The 19105-nt window shown below is 41.2% G+C and overlaps 1 protein-coding gene across 1 annotated transcript in view; it reads left to right on the top strand.

Moving 5' to 3' along the window:
• The window catches only part of ITGA8 (integrin subunit alpha 8), a 181171-nt gene that overhangs the window by 90605 nt on the left and 71461 nt on the right, over positions 1-19105 (top strand). Inside the window, exons 14-20 of the mRNA XM_060162498.1 lie at positions 1912-1957; positions 4906-5013; positions 10415-10470; positions 10882-11036; positions 12373-12510; positions 13002-13069; positions 14723-14870. Coding sequence (XP_060018481.1) covers positions 1912-1957; positions 4906-5013; positions 10415-10470; positions 10882-11036; positions 12373-12510; positions 13002-13069; positions 14723-14870 — 719 coding nt within the window. The remainder of the gene's footprint in view (positions 1-1911; positions 1958-4905; positions 5014-10414; positions 10471-10881; positions 11037-12372; positions 12511-13001; positions 13070-14722; positions 14871-19105) is intronic.

Genomic DNA, 19105 nt, shown 5'->3' with positions numbered 1-19105 from the left:
GTCATTTAAATTTTTGTTTGATTGCATCCACCGAGAAAGAATAACCATTATAGATGAGATTAAGAAAAACAGAGAGTTCTGCCTATATATCAGCCGGTCACTGAGGTCATTGTGAACATTACCTCTCAAATAGTCTAAGATGGCTCTGTTGCCCAGCACCACTGTAACGCAGCTTCACCTCTTATGTACTTGTGTGAACTTCAATGAATGTATCGGTGAGCCTCCCTAAGTCTCAAATTACTCTTCTGCAAAACTGTGCTAATAATATGTAGAGACTTCTTAACTTGTTAAGAATAAGTTAAAGTAAATCCATTGAAAGAATTCCTGGCCTAGAATAAGTGTTCAATCTGTGCTATTTATTATTATCATTGTTGTTGTTATTTAATATTTCTGTATAGTGGTTTCCCTGCTTATCCAGGGGGGCATACGTTCCACGACCCTTCAGTGGATGCCTGAAACCGCAGAGAGTACTGAACCCTTACATACTATGTTTTTTCCTATACATAAAGCTGGATTTATAAATTAGGCACAGTCAGAGATTAACAACAATAACTAATAATAAAATAGAACAATTATAACCATATACTATAATAAAAGTTATGTGAATGTGGTTTCTCTCTCTCTCAAAATATCTTATTGTTACAAATTTAATGCCTTTTCCATCTTAACTAAGCACTTCTCACCCACCGTGGCTTTAACTTTTGCAGTTTGAGATGCGACAGCAAAACTAGCACGGCTTTCTTTTTCCTTCTTCACAATTTCACAGAGAGAAGATTTCTTCTTACCACAGATCTTAGCAACCTCGGCATAGGATTTTGTTTCTTTCCTTATTAAGTGGAGAACGTTCACCTTTTTACTTAAAGGAAGCACTTTACGGCTTCTCTTTGGCACATCTTAATTGCCAGCATCACTCCTTTTTAAAAAATTTTTTTTAATTTTAATTTCTTTTTTTTTTTTTGGCTGTGCCACGCGGCATGCGGGATCTTATTTCCCCGACAAGGGATCGAACCCCTGCCCCCTGCAGTGGAAGCATGGAGTCTTAACCACTGGACTGCCAGGGAAGTCCCTAGTCTCACTCCTCTTGCACTTTGGAGCCATTGTTAAGTAAAGTAAGGGTCACCTGAACAAGCACTGAGACACCAAGTTGGCTAAGTGACTATGGACAGGACACGCTGGACCAAGGGATCATTCACATCCCGGGCGGGACAGAGCAGGACGGCGTGAGATTTCATCACGTTGCTCAGAACGGCGTGCAATTTAAAACGGATGAGTTGTTGATTTCTGGAATTTTCCACTTAATATTTTCAGACCGTGGTTGACCACAGGTAACTGAAACTGAAGAAGCAAAACCGCAAATGAGGAGAGACGGCTGTAATGCTATGTCAGTTATTTCATATGCTACTGATCACTCTGCCAAAACCATACTCGCCATCCGCATATTTGTCAAGAGCAAATGGCTGTGATGAGATGACAGCCAAAATGTCTCACTTCGTTGGTAAAATACTTTCCTTATAGGGTTGCTCCGGTAGCGGGATGATAAAATACTATGTGCTACGAGCCTGGCACTTAGTAGGCCCTTAGCCCCTGCTTTTCCCCTTTTGATTTAAGATGTGTGTCTTGAGTCTGGAGGATAGGAGAAATGGTGTTACGATGAGCATCTGAAGCATTTCTAGAAGGCTGGCCTTCCTGAGTCCAGAAGGGTTTGAGATCTATTGATGTATGTGTCATATGGAGCTAGAGTGAAGTTCCAGTATCCTTTCCAAAATGTCTTAAGAACGGTGTGATTTGCTGTTCTTACTTTTATGACTCTCACTCTGCAATCAGCATTTCAGGATGCTTTATGTGCTATTTATGAGTTTGGATCATTTCTATAAAATTTGTACACGTGCTGTGTGTTTTTGTCTTTTTTAGATTTAATTGTGGGTGCATTTGGAACAGGAAAAGTAGCTGTTTACAGGTATGTGGTTGATGGTATGCAAATGCTCTTTTCTTTTATTGACATGTAACATTATATTAGTTTCAGGCATACAACATTATGATTCAATATTTGTATATATTGCAAAATCATCACCACAATGTCTAGTTGATAACATCCATCACCACACACAGTTACAGTTTTTGTGTGTGTGATGAGCACTTTTAAGATCTACCCTCTTAGCAACTTTCAAATATACAACACAGTATTATTAACTCTAGGCACCATGCTATATATTTCATACCCCAAACTTATGTATCTTATAAACAGAAGTCAATACTTTTGGCCACTTTCATCCATTTCCAACTCTATCTCATCCCCACCTCTGGCAACCACTGATCTGTTTTCTGTATCTTTATGTTCATTTTTTGGTTTTGATTTTTGTTTCTAGATTCTACATGTAGGTGAGATCATATGGTATTGATCTTTTTCTGTCTGACTTTTGTCACTTAGCATAATGCTCTCAAGGTACTTCTGTGTGTCATAAATGGCAAGCTTTCCTTTTTATGGCTGAACGCCACACTTTCTTTATTCCTCCATCCGTGGATATGTTCTTCTAATTGTCTCAAATGCATTTCTTTTTCGTTGTTAGTTTTTCTTTAAAGAGTAAATCCCAACTATTTATTTTGGAGAGCATTTAGATGCCCTTTGTAAAGTTTGGAGGAGTATTTGCTCTCAATATTTTCCCCTTTCTTTCAGCCCTTCTGTCTTTTTTTTCTCATACCTCATGACCAAACTTCCAGCTTCTACTAACATAACATTAAATAAGATGTGAATGTTAGCAGAACTTCTAAAATGACACACTTTTTAAAGTTATTACATTTGAATACTTCTCTTTGCTTTGGAAATGCATTAAAATGTGCCTATAGATAAGGAATGCAGGGTGGGGGAGTGTTGCTATGCACCCTGGCCTCTATCATCAAGTGTGGACACTACATTAAGGAATAGAAATACCAAGAATTGGTAGCCTCCCAAAGCAAGAATTGAACAAGTGTTCAAATGTGACAGGTCTGGATTTAAAAAACCTGGCCACTCCACACACTCACCCATTTGTAATCTTGGGCGAGTTTCTATAACTTTCTGAGCCTCAGAATTTTTTCATTGTAAAATGGGCATAATATTTACAAGTTTATTTTTGTTGAAAGGATTAAGTGAGAATCTGCATGTAAGGTACATGGAATAATAAACTGGTAGACCGTGCTACCAGTTACTTACTAGATTCTTCTTTCTTCTTAAAAAAAATTTAGATTCTTTTTATTCTTAAAAAAAAAGTTTTATAGGAACGCAAGACACTAGGTCAGGATATCAAGACAAAAGGCAGAGGTCCAACCCAGGTGTTCTGGGCACATAGTTCGAACCTAGATCAATTCCCTGAGGGATTCTGAAGTAGGTTTCCTCAAGTAGGCAAGATTGTCTTCCTCATCAGTCCCAAGACAGACTCAGAGGGCTGATTTACACCAGCCACTCTCCACTTCAGGGGGTAGAGAATCAGGTGATTGAAACTCTCGAAGTACCTGAAGGATGGGGCTGTGTTTGTGATGGCCATGAAGATGCACCACTCAGAGCTGATGGAGTGAAATTGACTCATGGTCCCTCCACTGTGCTCTGAGTCTACATGTGCAACAAGGCCCTATCTCCCATGAGCTGCTCCCAGGCGATTACTGGACACAACAGGGATACAAATACAGGCCCACCTGGAGCTCCACTAGCAGGCAGATTTGGCTCAAGGGCTCCCCAGTGCCCTGGCTGGAGCTTCTTTCCCAGATCCTCTTTTGTTTCCTTACTTCTTCACAGGAATCAGATGTACATCACACTCTGACTGCTGGTCCCAGCCTCCTCCCTCCCTCCCCTTTTTCCCTCATCAGTATTTGCCCTAATAAGTGTCTTGTGTGTCTAATCCTGTCTTATCATCTGCTCTTCCAAGGGCTGGAGCTAACACAGTATTGAAAAGAAAAATCACATAACAGAGTACAGATAATAGCGCAAAGGAGTTCAGGAAAATTCCCATTGGGCGCCATTACGGTAATCGTGGAATTGTTTAAACCAGTGCCCTAAACAACACGCTGCCCCAAGGCCCCGCCCTCCCTCCTGTCGGAGGAAAACTTAAGCAACGTGGCGTCGTTTCACACTGTCATCTGGAGATTTCACTCCCATTTCTCGTATCTTGGCACCAAGCTTTATAAATATTGCCCCATTCCTTTACCCAGTGACTTACTTTCTTGTCTGATTTATCCTCCCCGGGTGGTTGGAATGGAGTTTACTCGGTATTAGACCCTCTCCTCAAACTCGGCCGCACCATAGAATCACCTGGAGGTTTTTGTTTTTGACATTCCAGTGCCTGGCCTTGACCCCGGGAGGCTGGCTTCTGTTTTTCAGCTCCCGGAGTGCTTCTGTCGTGCAGTCAGGGTTGAGAACCATTGCTCCACGTGAAGCGCAGCATGAGTCAGCTCACCCTCATGGGTTTAGCTCAATCTGCAAAGCTTGTCTAGAAAATGATCAATCAGCGGTTCAAAATCACCAGCCAACATGGCGACAAAATTAGCAAAACTCGAGTACTTACAGATGCAACGTGAGTGACTGCAGGATGATGTATTTCCTCATATTCAGATGCGAATATGGACAGACCAGCAGGTCCCAGAGGAGAGATCTTTCACAGCCATGTCGCCAAAATACCGTGAGCCCCTCCACAGACAGAGAAGGTCCGTGAGCGCGGCTGTGCTTCATGGGCCCACGGCTCCTTTATTTGTATTCGTGAGCTACCGGATGTGTCTGGAGGTCGTTGGTTGAGTCTAGAGCCCACCTGTTCACTCAGTGAGGGGAATTCTTGGCACCAGGGCCGGGAATGTTGGCCGTGGCCTCTAGAAGTGGAGCAGTGGGCTTCTGCCTGCCCCTCCTGGGGCTGGTTATAACCGTGTGTCTTCTCCCTGCAGAGCAAGGCCGGTTGTGACGGTGGGAGCCCAGCTTCTCCTGCACCCGGTGATCATCAATTTGGATAATAAAACCTGCCAGATTCCAGAATTGATGGCATCTGTGGCCTGGTGAGTCAGTGCAGTGCTGCCAGCCCGCTTAGGCGGACTCAGATCACCTGGGGATCTGGTGCACATGCAGCTGTGGGGGCCGCAGGCCTGGGATGGGGGCTGAGACTTTACATTTCTGAAGGGGCTCCAAGGGGGTGCTAATGCTGTGGGTCTGGGCACCACATCTGAGTAGCCAGTTGTTAGTCTTTCAAAAGAAAAATAAAAGGATCTCTGACACGATGCTGAACTTTTGCTGTCATGGGAAGGCCATTTCTCCAATACAGCCTCCACATGTGATGAGAAACAAAAACACTTGAGAAAATTCCCGACAAAGTAAATCTTGGAGATCTCTTTTAGAACCTTGGCATACTAAAATACACATTAACCAAACTGAAAATATAATAAAATACCTTGATGCTTGTATTTGCATATGCATATGGAAACCACTTTTCAGACATATGTATTGTCCTTTTTTTTTTTTCTTAAATAGGCTTGGGATAAATTACTTGGTTTCCTGTGCTGAAAATAGATGTCAGTTTTATAACCTCACATCTGTATACAATGAGACAGAAGGTAAACATTATAAAAATAGAGATTTTTGTGTCCTCAACTATATTTCTGTGGCCATGATCTCATCGTCAGGAATAGTCCTCTGCCTGGCCTGTAGGTGGACAGGCTCATACACCTTCTGAGAATGTTCCTCGTGAATCTGGCCAGTCACCCGAAGGCAGTAAGAAATGGAACTTGGCTGTAGCACAGCTCAAGGCAATGCCACTTTGCTTCTCAATATGTAGGTCCTCCAGGGTCAGAAGTCTGTCATATTGGGTAATGCCTTAGGGTATATTCTCTGAAAGATCAACAAACATTTGGAGCATTTGAGATTTACCTCCATTTTCAGATGATATGGTCAGTTCCTGAGAAAGTCAGAATGCAGAACACACCAGTCTGTAGACCCACAGAAGCCAGTTTCAGCACGTTGCTCATGGCCTTGGACAGGGGTTCAGACTGGAGTCAGAGCCTTTGAGGGTGGTGGATGGGGGTGTAGAGGACCCTGAAGAATTCTTTGAAAAACCTCCTTTGCTGGGACCTCTCGGTTCAGGGAGGCCTGTCTTCCCCTTAAGCAGCTTCTGAAAGTAGCTGGGAAATGCCCTGAGCACATTTTAAAATGGTATGAAACCATAAAATATTATAATGAAAACCTGATCTGAGAAAATATGTGAAAGAGCTAGCTAGCATCTCTCCTAACCCTGGATGAAATGAACATGAAATGAACAATGAGTGCTACTTGGGCACAAGTATTAAAACTGGTATTTCTCCCAACAGTCCTCTGTTTGCACATTCATCACTGAATGGACTTCTAGACTGAATTCTTTAAAGCATATATGTGTGGCACACTCTGGTGTGAAATGTTGTTACGAACGAGATCATCTTTTCTCAGGATTTTTCAGTTTTTGAATTTTTTAAAAAATTGAAGTTTTTTTTTAACAGATTGTGGGATCTGTTTGGTTTTATGGAAAGAATATTCCTTTTTATTTTAAAAAAAATTTTTATTTTTTAATTGTTTTTTTCATGGAAAGGCATTTTATTTTAAATATAGCAGATTGGGAATTTGGGATTGACATGAATATTACTTTTTAACAAGAAAATTGCCTTGTTTTCACGAACTCTTGTTGCATTAAATCAGATTTGTTACGTGGGCAAATTACAATTATTTATTTGATTCTATTCCATCCATTTCCTGAAAGATGTTTTATTTTCACATACAAAAATTTTGAATGGGTAACTCAGAGTATTAGAAGATGGAAAATTAACAGCGGGTTCAGTCTCGAATGTGTTTCTCGGATACCTTTTAAAATGTATTATAGGAATTTAGCTCATTTTTTAAAAAATGATTGAAAAGCATTTGTTGATTTTCTTTTCTGTAATTTTTGTCTGTATTTGATATAATCTTGTATTGTACATCTGAAAACTATTAAGTAAACCTCTAACTGGGAAATAGTTCTCCATTTCCCTCAATGTGAATTTCTCTGCCTTTCAAACAGCTGTGTAATTTTTTTTTTTTTTTTTTTTTTTTTGCGGTACGCGGGCCTCTCACTGTTGTGGCCTCTTCCGTTGAGGAGCCCAGGCTCCAGATGCGCAGGCTCAGCGGCCATGGCTCACGGGCCCAGCTGCTCCGCGGCATGTGGGATCTTCCCGGACCGGGGCACGAACCCGTGTCCCCTGCATTGGCAGGCGGACTCTCAACCACTGCGCCACCAGGGAAGCCCAGCTGTGTAATTTTATAAAGTTTCTGCTACTTGCATTTCTAAACTAGAGAGAAAAAAAAGCCAACCCATAAATATTCACATAATTGTTATCTAATGAGAAAGATTAAAACTATTTGGTAGGGCTTCCCTAGTGGCACAGTGGTTGAGAGTCCGCCTGCTGATGCAGGGGACACGGGTTCGTGCCCCGGTCCGGGAAAATCCCACATGCCGCTGAGCGGCTGGGCCCGTGAGCCATGGCCGCTGGGCCTGCGCGTCCGGAGCCTGTGCTCCGAAGCAGGAGAGGCCACAACAGTGAGAGGCCCGCGTACAGCAAAAAAAAAAAAAAAAAAAAAAAAAAAGCTATTTGGTAAAAAAAATATATTTTATAAATATAAAAGTTAGTAACTATCCCCTTTTCAAATTTGGAAAAACTTTTCAGATATGCCTAACTTTATGTAAAACCTGATATTTGCCATCACTGAAAGAGCATTGAATTGGTTAGATTGAAAAGTGAATTGCTTTGTACTTTTAAGTCCTGTTTCACATTTATCTCATTCCTCTTCTCCCACATGTGGCTACGAGCACCATTACATCACCAGGTCATTATTCTAACCCTTCCTGCATTGGGTTAGGACTAGTATTAGAGAATTTGTAAGGTACTGTCCTGCCTTCTGAAGCACCAGAAGTATAGCCCAACAGTTTCATTTAGAAATTATGTGATGAGGGATCTGGGCTGGTTTAATGGAGTTTTTTTGCTCCAGTCAGACCTATTCATATTGACTATGATCATAAATGGTAGTTTGAAATTTTAATTCTAATTTAATAATAATTCACAGCTTTCTCTGACAAGTGTGCGTTATAATTAGGTATAGACCTGTGAGTGCACCTAAGTATCTGTTATATAAAACATACGATGTATATGTGTGTGTTTACATATAACATAATATAAATGTTGTAAATTCACAATGAATATTTCAGTGAGGTTTTCTTTTTAGATCAGAAGAGAATGCTTTGAAAGTTATAACTTGGCAACTCTTTTCTGCTAAAGACATCTATAAGCCAAAAAGTTTAGGTTGGAGTGCTATTATCAATAATTCAGTAAGTCGTAGCGGTTATTTAAACTTGTATGAAAAAGTTAAAATCGTCCACTTAATGATATAAAGATAACAGAAAGGGGGAACTAAGAAGTATAGAATAACACTGACATATAATTTATAAACCGAGTGACCCTTCAGCTGATGACATCGTTTTTAAATCAAATTCTTCTCAAAAGGAGGAGATAATGTTCACATTCATAACTTTATCTCGTTTGCAAAAATTTTTATTGCTTCTCAATTGTGTTAGACAAAATACTGTATGTAAAATTATTTGAATCTATAGATATAATGATAATTTTATTACAAATAGGAATTTATCTTATACAAGCGAATGAGTTTTGCCTATTCAGTATAAGGATGAATAGAAAAACGGTCAACAATTTTAACACATACCCAAGTACCTCCAAAAAAGTCAGACACAGAAAAAATTCCAATTTTGAAAGCCAGACCTGCTACAAAATTTAAAGATGTGATTAACTATTCATCTTTCTTGAATTATTCCAATTGAAGTGGAAGTGGGCTGGAATTCATGATTTCTCTGGGGAAGTGGTACAAACACTTGAAATAGCAGAGACATCTCGGAAAACGTTTGGCTTAATGGTATGTGACAAATTACTTACCCTGAAGGGAGACGTTGACTGAGGTCACGGGAGCTAGATGAATCCCAGATGTGACACATCTTCATTATATCTGACACAGGAAGCTGACACATAATTAAAGCACGACTAGAGATTATTTACTCCTTTTGGATTCTGTGGAAATATTCAAATCATACTAGAGTATTTACTAGTAAAAACGTTAAGGCTGTCATTAAATCATACTTAAGTATTTTCTTACATTTTTACTTTCTTAGAAATGTGAAAAAGCCCCATCTTGAACGCTGGCGCTTAGAGCTTGACATTTTTCCATAGGGAGGTCAGCACATGCAACAGTCAGGCAGAGACCACTGGCCGGTCCTCATTCCCTCCAAGGCCACAGGATAGACCCAAGTGCAGGCCATCCTACAAGCCACAGCAGGCACCTCCCTGGATTGAGTTTAGGGCATGTTCAAGGCAAAACTACAAAGGTCTCTCCTACACATCCATCCTTTTTTTATTGACCTTATACACTGTATTGTTGTGCTTACCAAGCCTGAGATGGTCACTCTACACTCCCCATTTTCCTTCTTTTTCCCTTCCCTCTTCTGGTGTCTCTGCCTCAAATTATATCCCACTCCTGGCAAGCACCTGCCTGAGTTCTTATCTCCTTCCATGGAGAGTGGATTATGGGTTAATCGTACCATGATGCTCCATGCCTCTCAGAATTAAATCCAAATACTTTTTTTTAATTGAAGTGTAGTTGATGTATAATATTATATAAATTACAGGTATACAGTATAGTGATTTATAATTTGTAAAGATTATACTCCATTTATACTTATTATAAAATATTGGCTATATTCCCCATGTTGTACAATATGTCCTTGTAGTTTATTTTATACCTAATAGTTTGCACCTCTTGATCCAAATTCTTTAAAGTGATTTTCAAAGCCCTGTTCCCTACCTACTGACCCAGCCAGCCTCGGCTTCCTACAGCTTTCCCCATCTTTCTCTAACGCACCAGATTTCTTCAGGTTCCTCAAGTTGGGGTCACGTGCTTGCTCACCTCCAGGCTCTGCCACTAGCTGTCCCCCTGCTGGTCTGCCCAATTCTTCACTCCCTGGCACATGGAAGATATTCACATGCATTTCTTGAAAAAAGGCAGCAAGTAATTGATCAATTAATCCACTGATTAAATCAATCAACCTCTAGTAATATTTTAAGTATTACCTTCCTATGTAATAATGTCACCTTTCTTAATCGTATTAGAATTGTTGGATATATATATGTATATAAATATATTTTTGATAAGTATATATATCAATCAATAAATATATGCATATTTATTTGTTTGGTTTTGTGTGTGTGTGTGTGTGTGTGTGTACACTAAGAGAAGTATAGAGGAAAAATAAAGCATTCATTTTATCTGGGGTAAGGTAAAGGAAGTTTGCTACTTCAGATTGAAAAAGTTTATTAACCAATAAATTATTATTTCCCCTAGCTTTTCTTTAAGAGTGTGTGCATCTGTGGCAGGCCAGAGCATTTCAAACACAATCGGTGAGCATATTTTCAGTTTTCCACTCCTATACCATATCAAGAAAAGTCAACAGTAAGCGGTGCACAGACCATTTAAAGCTTTCAAAGAGCTCTTCGTTAGCACCAAGATTTCTGTTATAAATATGGGAACTTCTACATAAACAGTCCTTGAATAATTGGTATTGTCTGCAAGAACAGACCTAATTATGGGGAAAATGACTTTTTGTGTAAAACCATTACAAAACAAGTTGTTTAGCTTGGGGAGTATTTTATCAAATCTTTGCAGCTCGTGTATTATTTTTGATCCCAACTATGGAAAAAATGTTTCCTGAATAAGCAAGCTGAAATAGGAATTCGTATCTCTGATAAAGCGCTACATTCACTGAATACTTTTCCTTTCTGGATTATATTTGCTTTATGTCTGTCCTTTAGGCCTGACTGCCGAGGTGCAGTTAGATTCCCTGAAACAAAAAGGAGCCATTAAACGCACGCTCTTCCTTGAAAACCATCAGTCACATCTCGTCTTCCCTCTCGTGATAAAGGGGCAGAAATCCCTCCAATGCCAGGATTTTACCGTTTACCTTCGAGTAAGTGTTCCAGAATCACCTTTCTGGCCTCTAACATTGAAGTCCAAATTCCAACCATTTTTCTCCATTTAAACATCACAGTGGTTCACACAGACCCACATCTATTTTCATTTTATAGGAGAAATCTTTAAAGCCACACACTCCTCTGTTAAGCCTGACTTCAGCCAACCTAATGATGTATTGCTTTTAATTCCGAAGCTGCTTCTTTTTTTTCTTTTAATTGTTATTAGAGTATAGTTGATTTACAATGTTGTGTGAGTTTCTGCTCCTAAGCTTCTTCTTGTTTTGAGTACACTCTTTAGTACTAGTGCTAACTCAGGTGGTTTTCATTTCCAACTGCCTCCCCGCAAAAAACATAAAAGTTAGACACAATTTATTTGAATTTTTATCCTACATGAGGACGTTCGGCCAGATTTCATCAATGTGCATTTCTGAGCCGACTTAGGAAAAGGGTGAGGCATTCAAAGGCTTTATTAAAAGTAAATTATAATTACATTTTTAAAGCAATGGATTTTTACAATAACTCCTAAACCCACCGTGAAATAAAAAGCCAAAACGTGTTATGATACAGTTATTTCATCTTCTTACCAGTGATGACGTTGTGAAGCCTCTTTTCATTTGGTCTCCTCTTTGAGGGGATATAGTAAGGGGAAAACCTGTAGAAAGCAGAGTTTACAAACACATTGTAGAATGAAAAGCTGGTGCACGACCCTCGTGTCTCATTATGACTGATACTGGCATCCGGCTGAAGGGCGGCATGCCCACTCCATGGTTTGGGAGTTCCTGTGTGTCCAGACCTTGCTGCCGGTACTACCCCCTCCCTCCCCAGGAAGGTTCTGGTGCTTTTTCTAAGGGAACTTCAGATGTGCTGAAGGTGTTTTGAAGTTCATGCAAACAAGGACTTAAAGAGATGATAAGAAAGGAAGAGAATCGAGAGGTTTTCTTCCTCTGAGCCCAAGGGGACTTACAAATTCTGCCAACCTCATTAAGATAAAAATCCCAGTTCATGAAACTTTCAGTGACGTTTCTTGTGCAACTGATTTTTAACTGTGCAATCTGACCAATCCGTATGAGTTGTTGAAGATCTGGAGAACCTGAAGATTGCTTCCAGAAGCATGTATTTCAACGAAGCCTAAATGATTCCAACTCTGAACACACGTTCATTAAACTGGCTTCTCTAGGCCACGTCCACAGCATGTGCCTAGGCCCGCTGGGGTGGTAATTACTTCATGGTTCGCTTTTAATGGCCAGAGGCAAGTGCTGCCTGCCTTCCACCAACTAACATCTTGCAGCCATTTTACAGGGCCTTTCTTGAGTTTGTGATTATTTTCCCTAGGATGAAACTGAATTCCGAGATAAACTGTCTCCAATCAACATTAGTCTGAATTACAGTTTGGATGAATCCACCTTTAAAGAAGGTCTGGAGGTGAAACCAATATTGAATTACTACAGGGAAAACGTTGTTACCGAACAGGTAGGTCCTGGCCCGTCTTTGATGGTATATTCTCAATCAGGCCCTGGGCATTGCTCCTGTGACCTTAAGATGAAATCCAGGCCCTTTTGTTTTCATTCCTGCATACACACTTGTAACATTTGGGAGATTTTCTGAACATGTTTCCTGAAACACTGCATCCCTGTGTTTTCAGAAGCCCTTCCCCTTGTGGAACCAAGATTTAATTTGTTCAAAATGTGGCCATAATAGAAGCAGTACAGCCTGTAATCCTCAAACCATCGGCCAGGGTAGCATTCTTTACAGACATTTCAGAATGAATTGGAATCGGGCTCCTAAGTAAGCTAGCCTATAAGGGGAGGTCACTGCCGAACAGAGTTTCTAGCTAGGTAGACTCATGCAGAGTGAAAGGAAAGCTTTGGTTTAACTTGTGGGATCATTCATAATTTTCAAGAGAAAGGACGGGATTCAGGTTTTCCCAGATTCTTCCTGATACATGTTTTTCCACAACACAGGCTCACATCCTGGTCGACTGTGGAGAAGATAACATGTGCATTCCTGACTTGAAGCTGTCAGCTAGACCGTAAGTTTAAATAAATAAACTTGTCCATTTTACCTAATGGCATACAGGTGTTTACTTAAAGCTTCTCTGGAGAAAGTATACACTTCCAGCCACTACCAAAATAAGTGCACTGCGTGAAATTTCTGAGCTTGGCTACACTTTGGGTTAGCCTGTGGCTTAGGTCTTTGTCATTGGTGTCAAGTGACACACCCCAAGACCTTGCCTGAGCCGTTCCATCCTTCACCAAAAGTGGGGGGAAATGCTTCTGTTTGAAGTTAACTCATCTCTGGTGGTTCCGGTTGCTCTCCTCTCTACCTGCCTCAACCCATCCCCACCCCAGGAACTATCTTGCTGCCAGTGTTTGGAAGCTTCTTGGTAACCTCTCAAGGGGACTTTTTCCAAACTTCATAATCTAGCCACTGTCCGAAGCAATAGCTTTGCTTAAGGGTCACAAGTAGGCATTTCCAAATGCTGTTTCAATTTGAAGTCTGGAGTGAATTAAATGTCCTCAGAATACCTCACAATCAGCTATTTGAGATCTTCCTTTATTTGCCTCTTTCTTCCCTCTTATTTTCCACTTTGCGTCACACTCAGCTTCCCCTCCTACTTTCTGAACCACCTCTCTCCCTCTCTTCCCATTGCCCATCTTCCTCCTATGGGATGTTTTCAGGGATGTGCTGAAGCCGTCTCCTCCTGGCTTGTGAGCTAATTGTTAACTTTTCAGGAATTTTTGCTGGCAGATCATTAAGTATGTTGGGAGCTTGAAATTGATCACAGTGGGAGGATTTACACCACTGGAATCGGCAAATGCTACACATCCTGGTTTTCTTTGTTTCCTTTTGTTTTTGAGAACTGGTTGTTACTTTATTATACAGGTTTTTTAAAAATAAATAAATACATAAATTTAGTTTTGGCTGCGTTGGGTCTTCGTTGCTGCACATGGGTTTTCTCTAGTTGCGGTGAGCGGGAACTATTCTTCATTGTGGTGCGCGGGCTTCTCATTGTGGTGGCTTCTCTTGTTGCGGAGCACGGGCTCTAGGTGCACGGGCTTCAGTAGTTGTGGCACACGGGCTCAGTGGTTGTGGCTCACGGGCTCTAGAGCGCAGGCTCAGTAGTTGTGGCACACGGGCTCAGTAGTTGTGGCTTACAGGCTCTAGAGCACAGGCTCAGTAGTTGTGGCGCACAGGCTTGGCTGCTCCACGGCATGTGGGATCTTCCCGGACCAGGGCTCGAACCCGTGTCCCCTGCATTGGCAGGCAGATTCTTAACCGCTGCACCACCAGGGAAGCCCTAGTATACAGTTTTTAAACGTTACTTTCCATTTACAGTTATTCCAAAGTAGGGGCTCTATTCCCTGAGTTGTACATACATCCGTGAGCCTGTCTCAGACCCAGTGGTTTGTACCTCCCCCTGGCCCCGCCCCCGATGTTGCCCCTTCCTCCACTGGTAACCACTAGTTTGAAGCGCTGGTTGTTAAATATTTACCAGAACACCCCTGGATGTTTTCCTGTCCTTCTCATCCAGACATAGTTTTGATTCTTCTCACCACCCCCTCATGACGATCCATCTTGGTTTTTTTCCCAGTCTTGCATGTTTACATCTTCCTCTAAATAAAATACCCATGAATCCAGAGATGCACAGTACCTAATGATTCTTTTTAAACTGCATTTTTAGAGATAAACATCAGGTCATCATTGGAGATGAAAACCACCTTACGCTCATAATCAACGCGAGAAATGAAGGGGAAGGTGCCTACGAAGCCGAGCTCTTTGTGATAATTCCAGAAGAGGCTGATTATGTTGGGATTGAACGCAGCAACAAGGTAATGCCTGTAGGTGATCTGGAGGAGGAAAGAGCTCGGTATATTTTTGAAGACAAATCCATGTTAAGTCATCTTAGCTGAGGATTCCTTCCTCGATAAAACAAAACAAAATGGCACCTTATTTTGTTAAGCAGAATAGCAACGGCCCAGGAAGGAAGATGGTCTTAAGCAGTATTAATATCTTTCTCGGCCACGGTGCAAAGATAAACTGGCCCAAGATTGGGAGTTGAAACACGGAAGACAGCTGTCTGAAAGAAGCAGCTCATCAATGTGATCCATCCGCTACACTCCCCAAGCTAACTCCCACCCTCCCTGGCTGTTTTCTGGTCTTTGAGTTCCTTTATGCTTCAAGCAGGTCCCAGGAGGTCTGGTTTTCATTACTGCTTATGGAGGAAGGTCCAACCACTCCCAGCTGAGCGCTGAAAACAGCCTAGACAGGCACTGGAAAGGAAACACGTTCATGTTTTCTTTTTTCTTGGTCCACCTTTTCGGGACCGGGACCAAGAAAAAGCCAGGTTTTTGTCATTTGCCAGTCCTGCAATGCCACTATTTGTTAAACTCACAGCAATGCTTTTTATAGATTTCCTTTCCTTATCACAATATGAATCTTCCCACTCAGAATATCCTCAGGTTCTGCTCTAAAACCATTATAAATACAGTGAAGGATAACAGAGAGAGTCCCTTGGTTTCAAAGATACACAGACTCACAATTAAGGGCAGAGACCAAGTTTCACACTTTTATGGTCATCCCTGCACTTCACGTAGAAGTCGGCATGATGAGTGTTATTTAAATTCTTGCTGATGGATATGTTCATTTAACTGAAGTTTATTAAAGTTCTGCTACTTTCCAAAAACTGCATCCTCTTGGGAACGTGCACATTCTAATGATCAAATAATTTAATGAAAAAGAATTCCTCTAAAGAAATGCTAACAACGGTTGTGATGTCAGTATTTGAAAGGCATTTACAAACGTGGGGAATACAAAATTCTCTGCGCACACCGCTAGTCTCATGACTTATGTTTTGACTGAATTATCTTAGTGAAAAAATAACCCAGAGGAGCAATAATCCAGTATCTTTGACAGTTGTAAAGTCATCACGAGTTTCTGTTGAAGAAATTTGTAGGAACATATCATTTAAGAATAATTACATGCAAATAATACATAAACAAACAATGAAGCTCAAGTACGTTATTTTAAAAAATGTTCCAGGGCTCTTCCTATATTTTTATTTCAACTCCTTTTCTGTCACTGCACCCCTGACTTTGTTAAACAAAGCATCTATTCAAAATATTCTTCTTTTAGCAAAACATCTAGTTTACTGTTCACTGTTGGGTGGAAAACACAGGAAACATTTATCATTTCTATCTTTGGCTTTAAACATTATAACAGACATTATCTATAATCTCCAATGAGTCTTTAACTGTTTTTCCTCCATCAGTTTCCCTTGGGCAGAATCTGGTTGACATGATTAAGCCACATTCTAATTCCTTCTTTGTTGTTAAGCAGTTTGAAGTTTGTGTCTCTTTTTATTTATACTTGGTTCAAGTTTTTTTTTTTTTTTTAACAATTTTCTCTCAAGGGGAAAAGTATGAGGGATTATCTGATTGTCAGTTTTGTTGTTCTTTGGCTAAAAACATTCATCTTTTCGAAAATGTAGAAGCTGATCATGTCTTTCTCTGGAGACCTTAACGGAGCCAGCCTTTACAATTCTTTTCGGTGACCTTCTAAATTTTTCTAGGAATAAAGGCCCATGTGCTCTATCTTTTTATTATTATTGTTGTAAACTATATGTAACATAAAATGTACCATTTTAACCCTTTTGAGGTGTACAGTTCAGTGCCACGAAGTATAATCACATTGTTGTGTAACCATCACTACCGTCCATCTCCAGAACACTTTCATCACCCCAGACTGAAACTCTGTACCCATGAAACACCAACTCCCTCTTGCCCCCCTTCCCCAGCCTCTGGTACCCAGTGTTCCACATTCTGTCACTATGAATGTGTCTCTTCAAGGGACCTCATACATGCTCCACTCCTCTGTCTCAAACTACCTCACATGCAGTGCTTCCGGAACTAGACGTCATCTTCCCACACTCCTCCTCCCTCTAGTCTGTCTCAGAGAATCGCGCCAGCCTCCACCCAGTTTCTAAAGCCTAGGTCAGTCCCACACCTGCCCAACCCTATCCTCTCTCCAGCTCACTGCCACGGTCACTGCCTTCCTCCAGGCAGGCACAATCTTCTCCCAAGATGGCTACACCAGTCTCCTAACTCACCTCCCCGTCTCCCAGCCTCCAGCCCCTTCCCTGCATGGGAAGCTCTCTTTCTTTCTTTTTTTGGCTGTGTTGGGTCTTCGTTGCTGGGCTTTCTCTAGTTGCGGTGAGCAGGGGCTACTCTGCGTTGTGGTGCACGGGCTTCTCATTGCAGCGGCTTCTCTTGTTGCGGAGCATGGGTTCTAGGTGCGTGGGCTTCAGTAGTTGTGGCACGCGAGCTCAGTAGTTGTGGCACGCGAGCTCAGTAGTTGTGGCTCACGGGCTTAGTTGCTCCACTGCATGTGGGATCTTCCCGGACCAGGGATCAAATCTGTGTCCCCTGCATTGGCAGGCGGATTATTAACCACTGCACCACCAGGGAAGCCCTGGGAAGCCCTCTTTCTAAAATGCAAATCTGACCCTGTCACTCTCTGGCTGAAAACCCTCACTAGCTCCCCATTGCTTGTAGGATAAAGTCCTACAAAGCCCTGAGATGACTTATGAGGCCCTTAATTACATCAACCCTGCTGACCTCCTCAGCTTCATCACGAGTCTTTGCTTCTTTCCTTTACCTCCCACCCTAGTCCTAGAGGGATGGAATTTCTTTTCTGTTTCTGTAATACCTATGCACCCTCCTGCCACAGAGAGCTCGCACCTGCTGTTCCCTCTGTAACTCTACTCTCTCATCCCCTTTCCCCAGCTTACTTCTTACTACTCACCCTTCAGGCCTCAGCCTAATAACGACTGAGGCTGCTGAAATTCACCGAGCAATTGCTATGAGCTGGGCTCTGCTCTGTGCTCTTGCAAGTATTCAATTTACTTAGTCCTCATAACAGCCTGATAGAGAAACGGTAAGGCTATCATTTTCCCTGTTGTATAGATAAGGAGAAATTCAGAAACATGCCCAAAGGTACACAGCTATTACGTAGCAGAACCAAGACTGACACCTCAGCTGTCAGGTCCAGGCCCGTCTTCTTAACCACTGAGCTGCCAGGCCCCCTATGAGGTTATGTCACTTCCTCCAGGATGTCTTCTCTGATTGCTTACTTCTATGTGCCTGTCCTCCTCCATCACTGTGAATTTCTGCTCTCATGAAACTTAACAAACTGTACTAATTGTGTGTTTCCAGTGCTTGTTACAATTGCTTGTGATTCCTTATTACGATTCTTATAATAATAGGACATTTAAGGAGGACAAGGGTATTTTGTTTTGTTTTTTTTTTTGATCAATGCCTGGTAAGTGGCAGGTACACAGTAAATATTTTCAGTGAATGAATAATACTCTAAGAGCTATAAATGGATGAGAACAAGACAGTCCCAGGAACAGCTGAGGAAAATAATCTAGAAATATCTACAAAAACAATCATTGTTTCTCCCACTCAGAGAGAGGAAATAAAGGTTAAAAAAAGAAAAAGGGTGGGGAATCTGGGGAAAGAAAAGATCTCTGATTGATGTGAAAAAGCTATTTCTAGAAAGCTGGGGAAAAAATGTACATATGACTTTCAACCTTCAGATAAGATAAAAATATTTACTATAGAAACCAAATCCTTGAATTATATTCAAGGGACACGTGGGTATTTTGGAAAGCTGTTGCTGAGTTCTTTTTTTTTTTTTTTCCTGTTTTCAGGATTGAGTTAGTAATCCCAACACAAAACATCTCTGTACAATTAGAGTTAGTTATGGATCCTTCAGAACTTGAATACATGCTAAAGCTACCTTTGAGAAGGAAAACTATTATCAGCTTTTGGAAAATATGTTTCTTACCTCCTTAGGATACTAACATGTCACTCGGGTTATCTGGAAAGAGCAGGTATCAAATGCTGCCTCTGAATATCAGAGATTTCATTTCTTTCCCATGAGTTAAAACACACCTTTCAATGGCGGATGGCAGGAAGAGGGCTTTATACTCAGCTGTGTGCTTGTCCATTTCATTTCAGGCTCCTCGTAGGAAAGATTGGGAGCTACGTTTGCTGTGTATCTCCTG

The sequence above is a fragment of the Lagenorhynchus albirostris genome, chromosome 1 (genome assembly GCF_949774975.1).
Source record: "Lagenorhynchus albirostris chromosome 1, mLagAlb1.1, whole genome shotgun sequence".
NCBI classification, from domain to species: domain Eukaryota; kingdom Metazoa; phylum Chordata; class Mammalia; order Artiodactyla; family Delphinidae; genus Lagenorhynchus; species Lagenorhynchus albirostris.
This window is presented reverse-complemented; position numbering and strand designations above follow the sequence as displayed.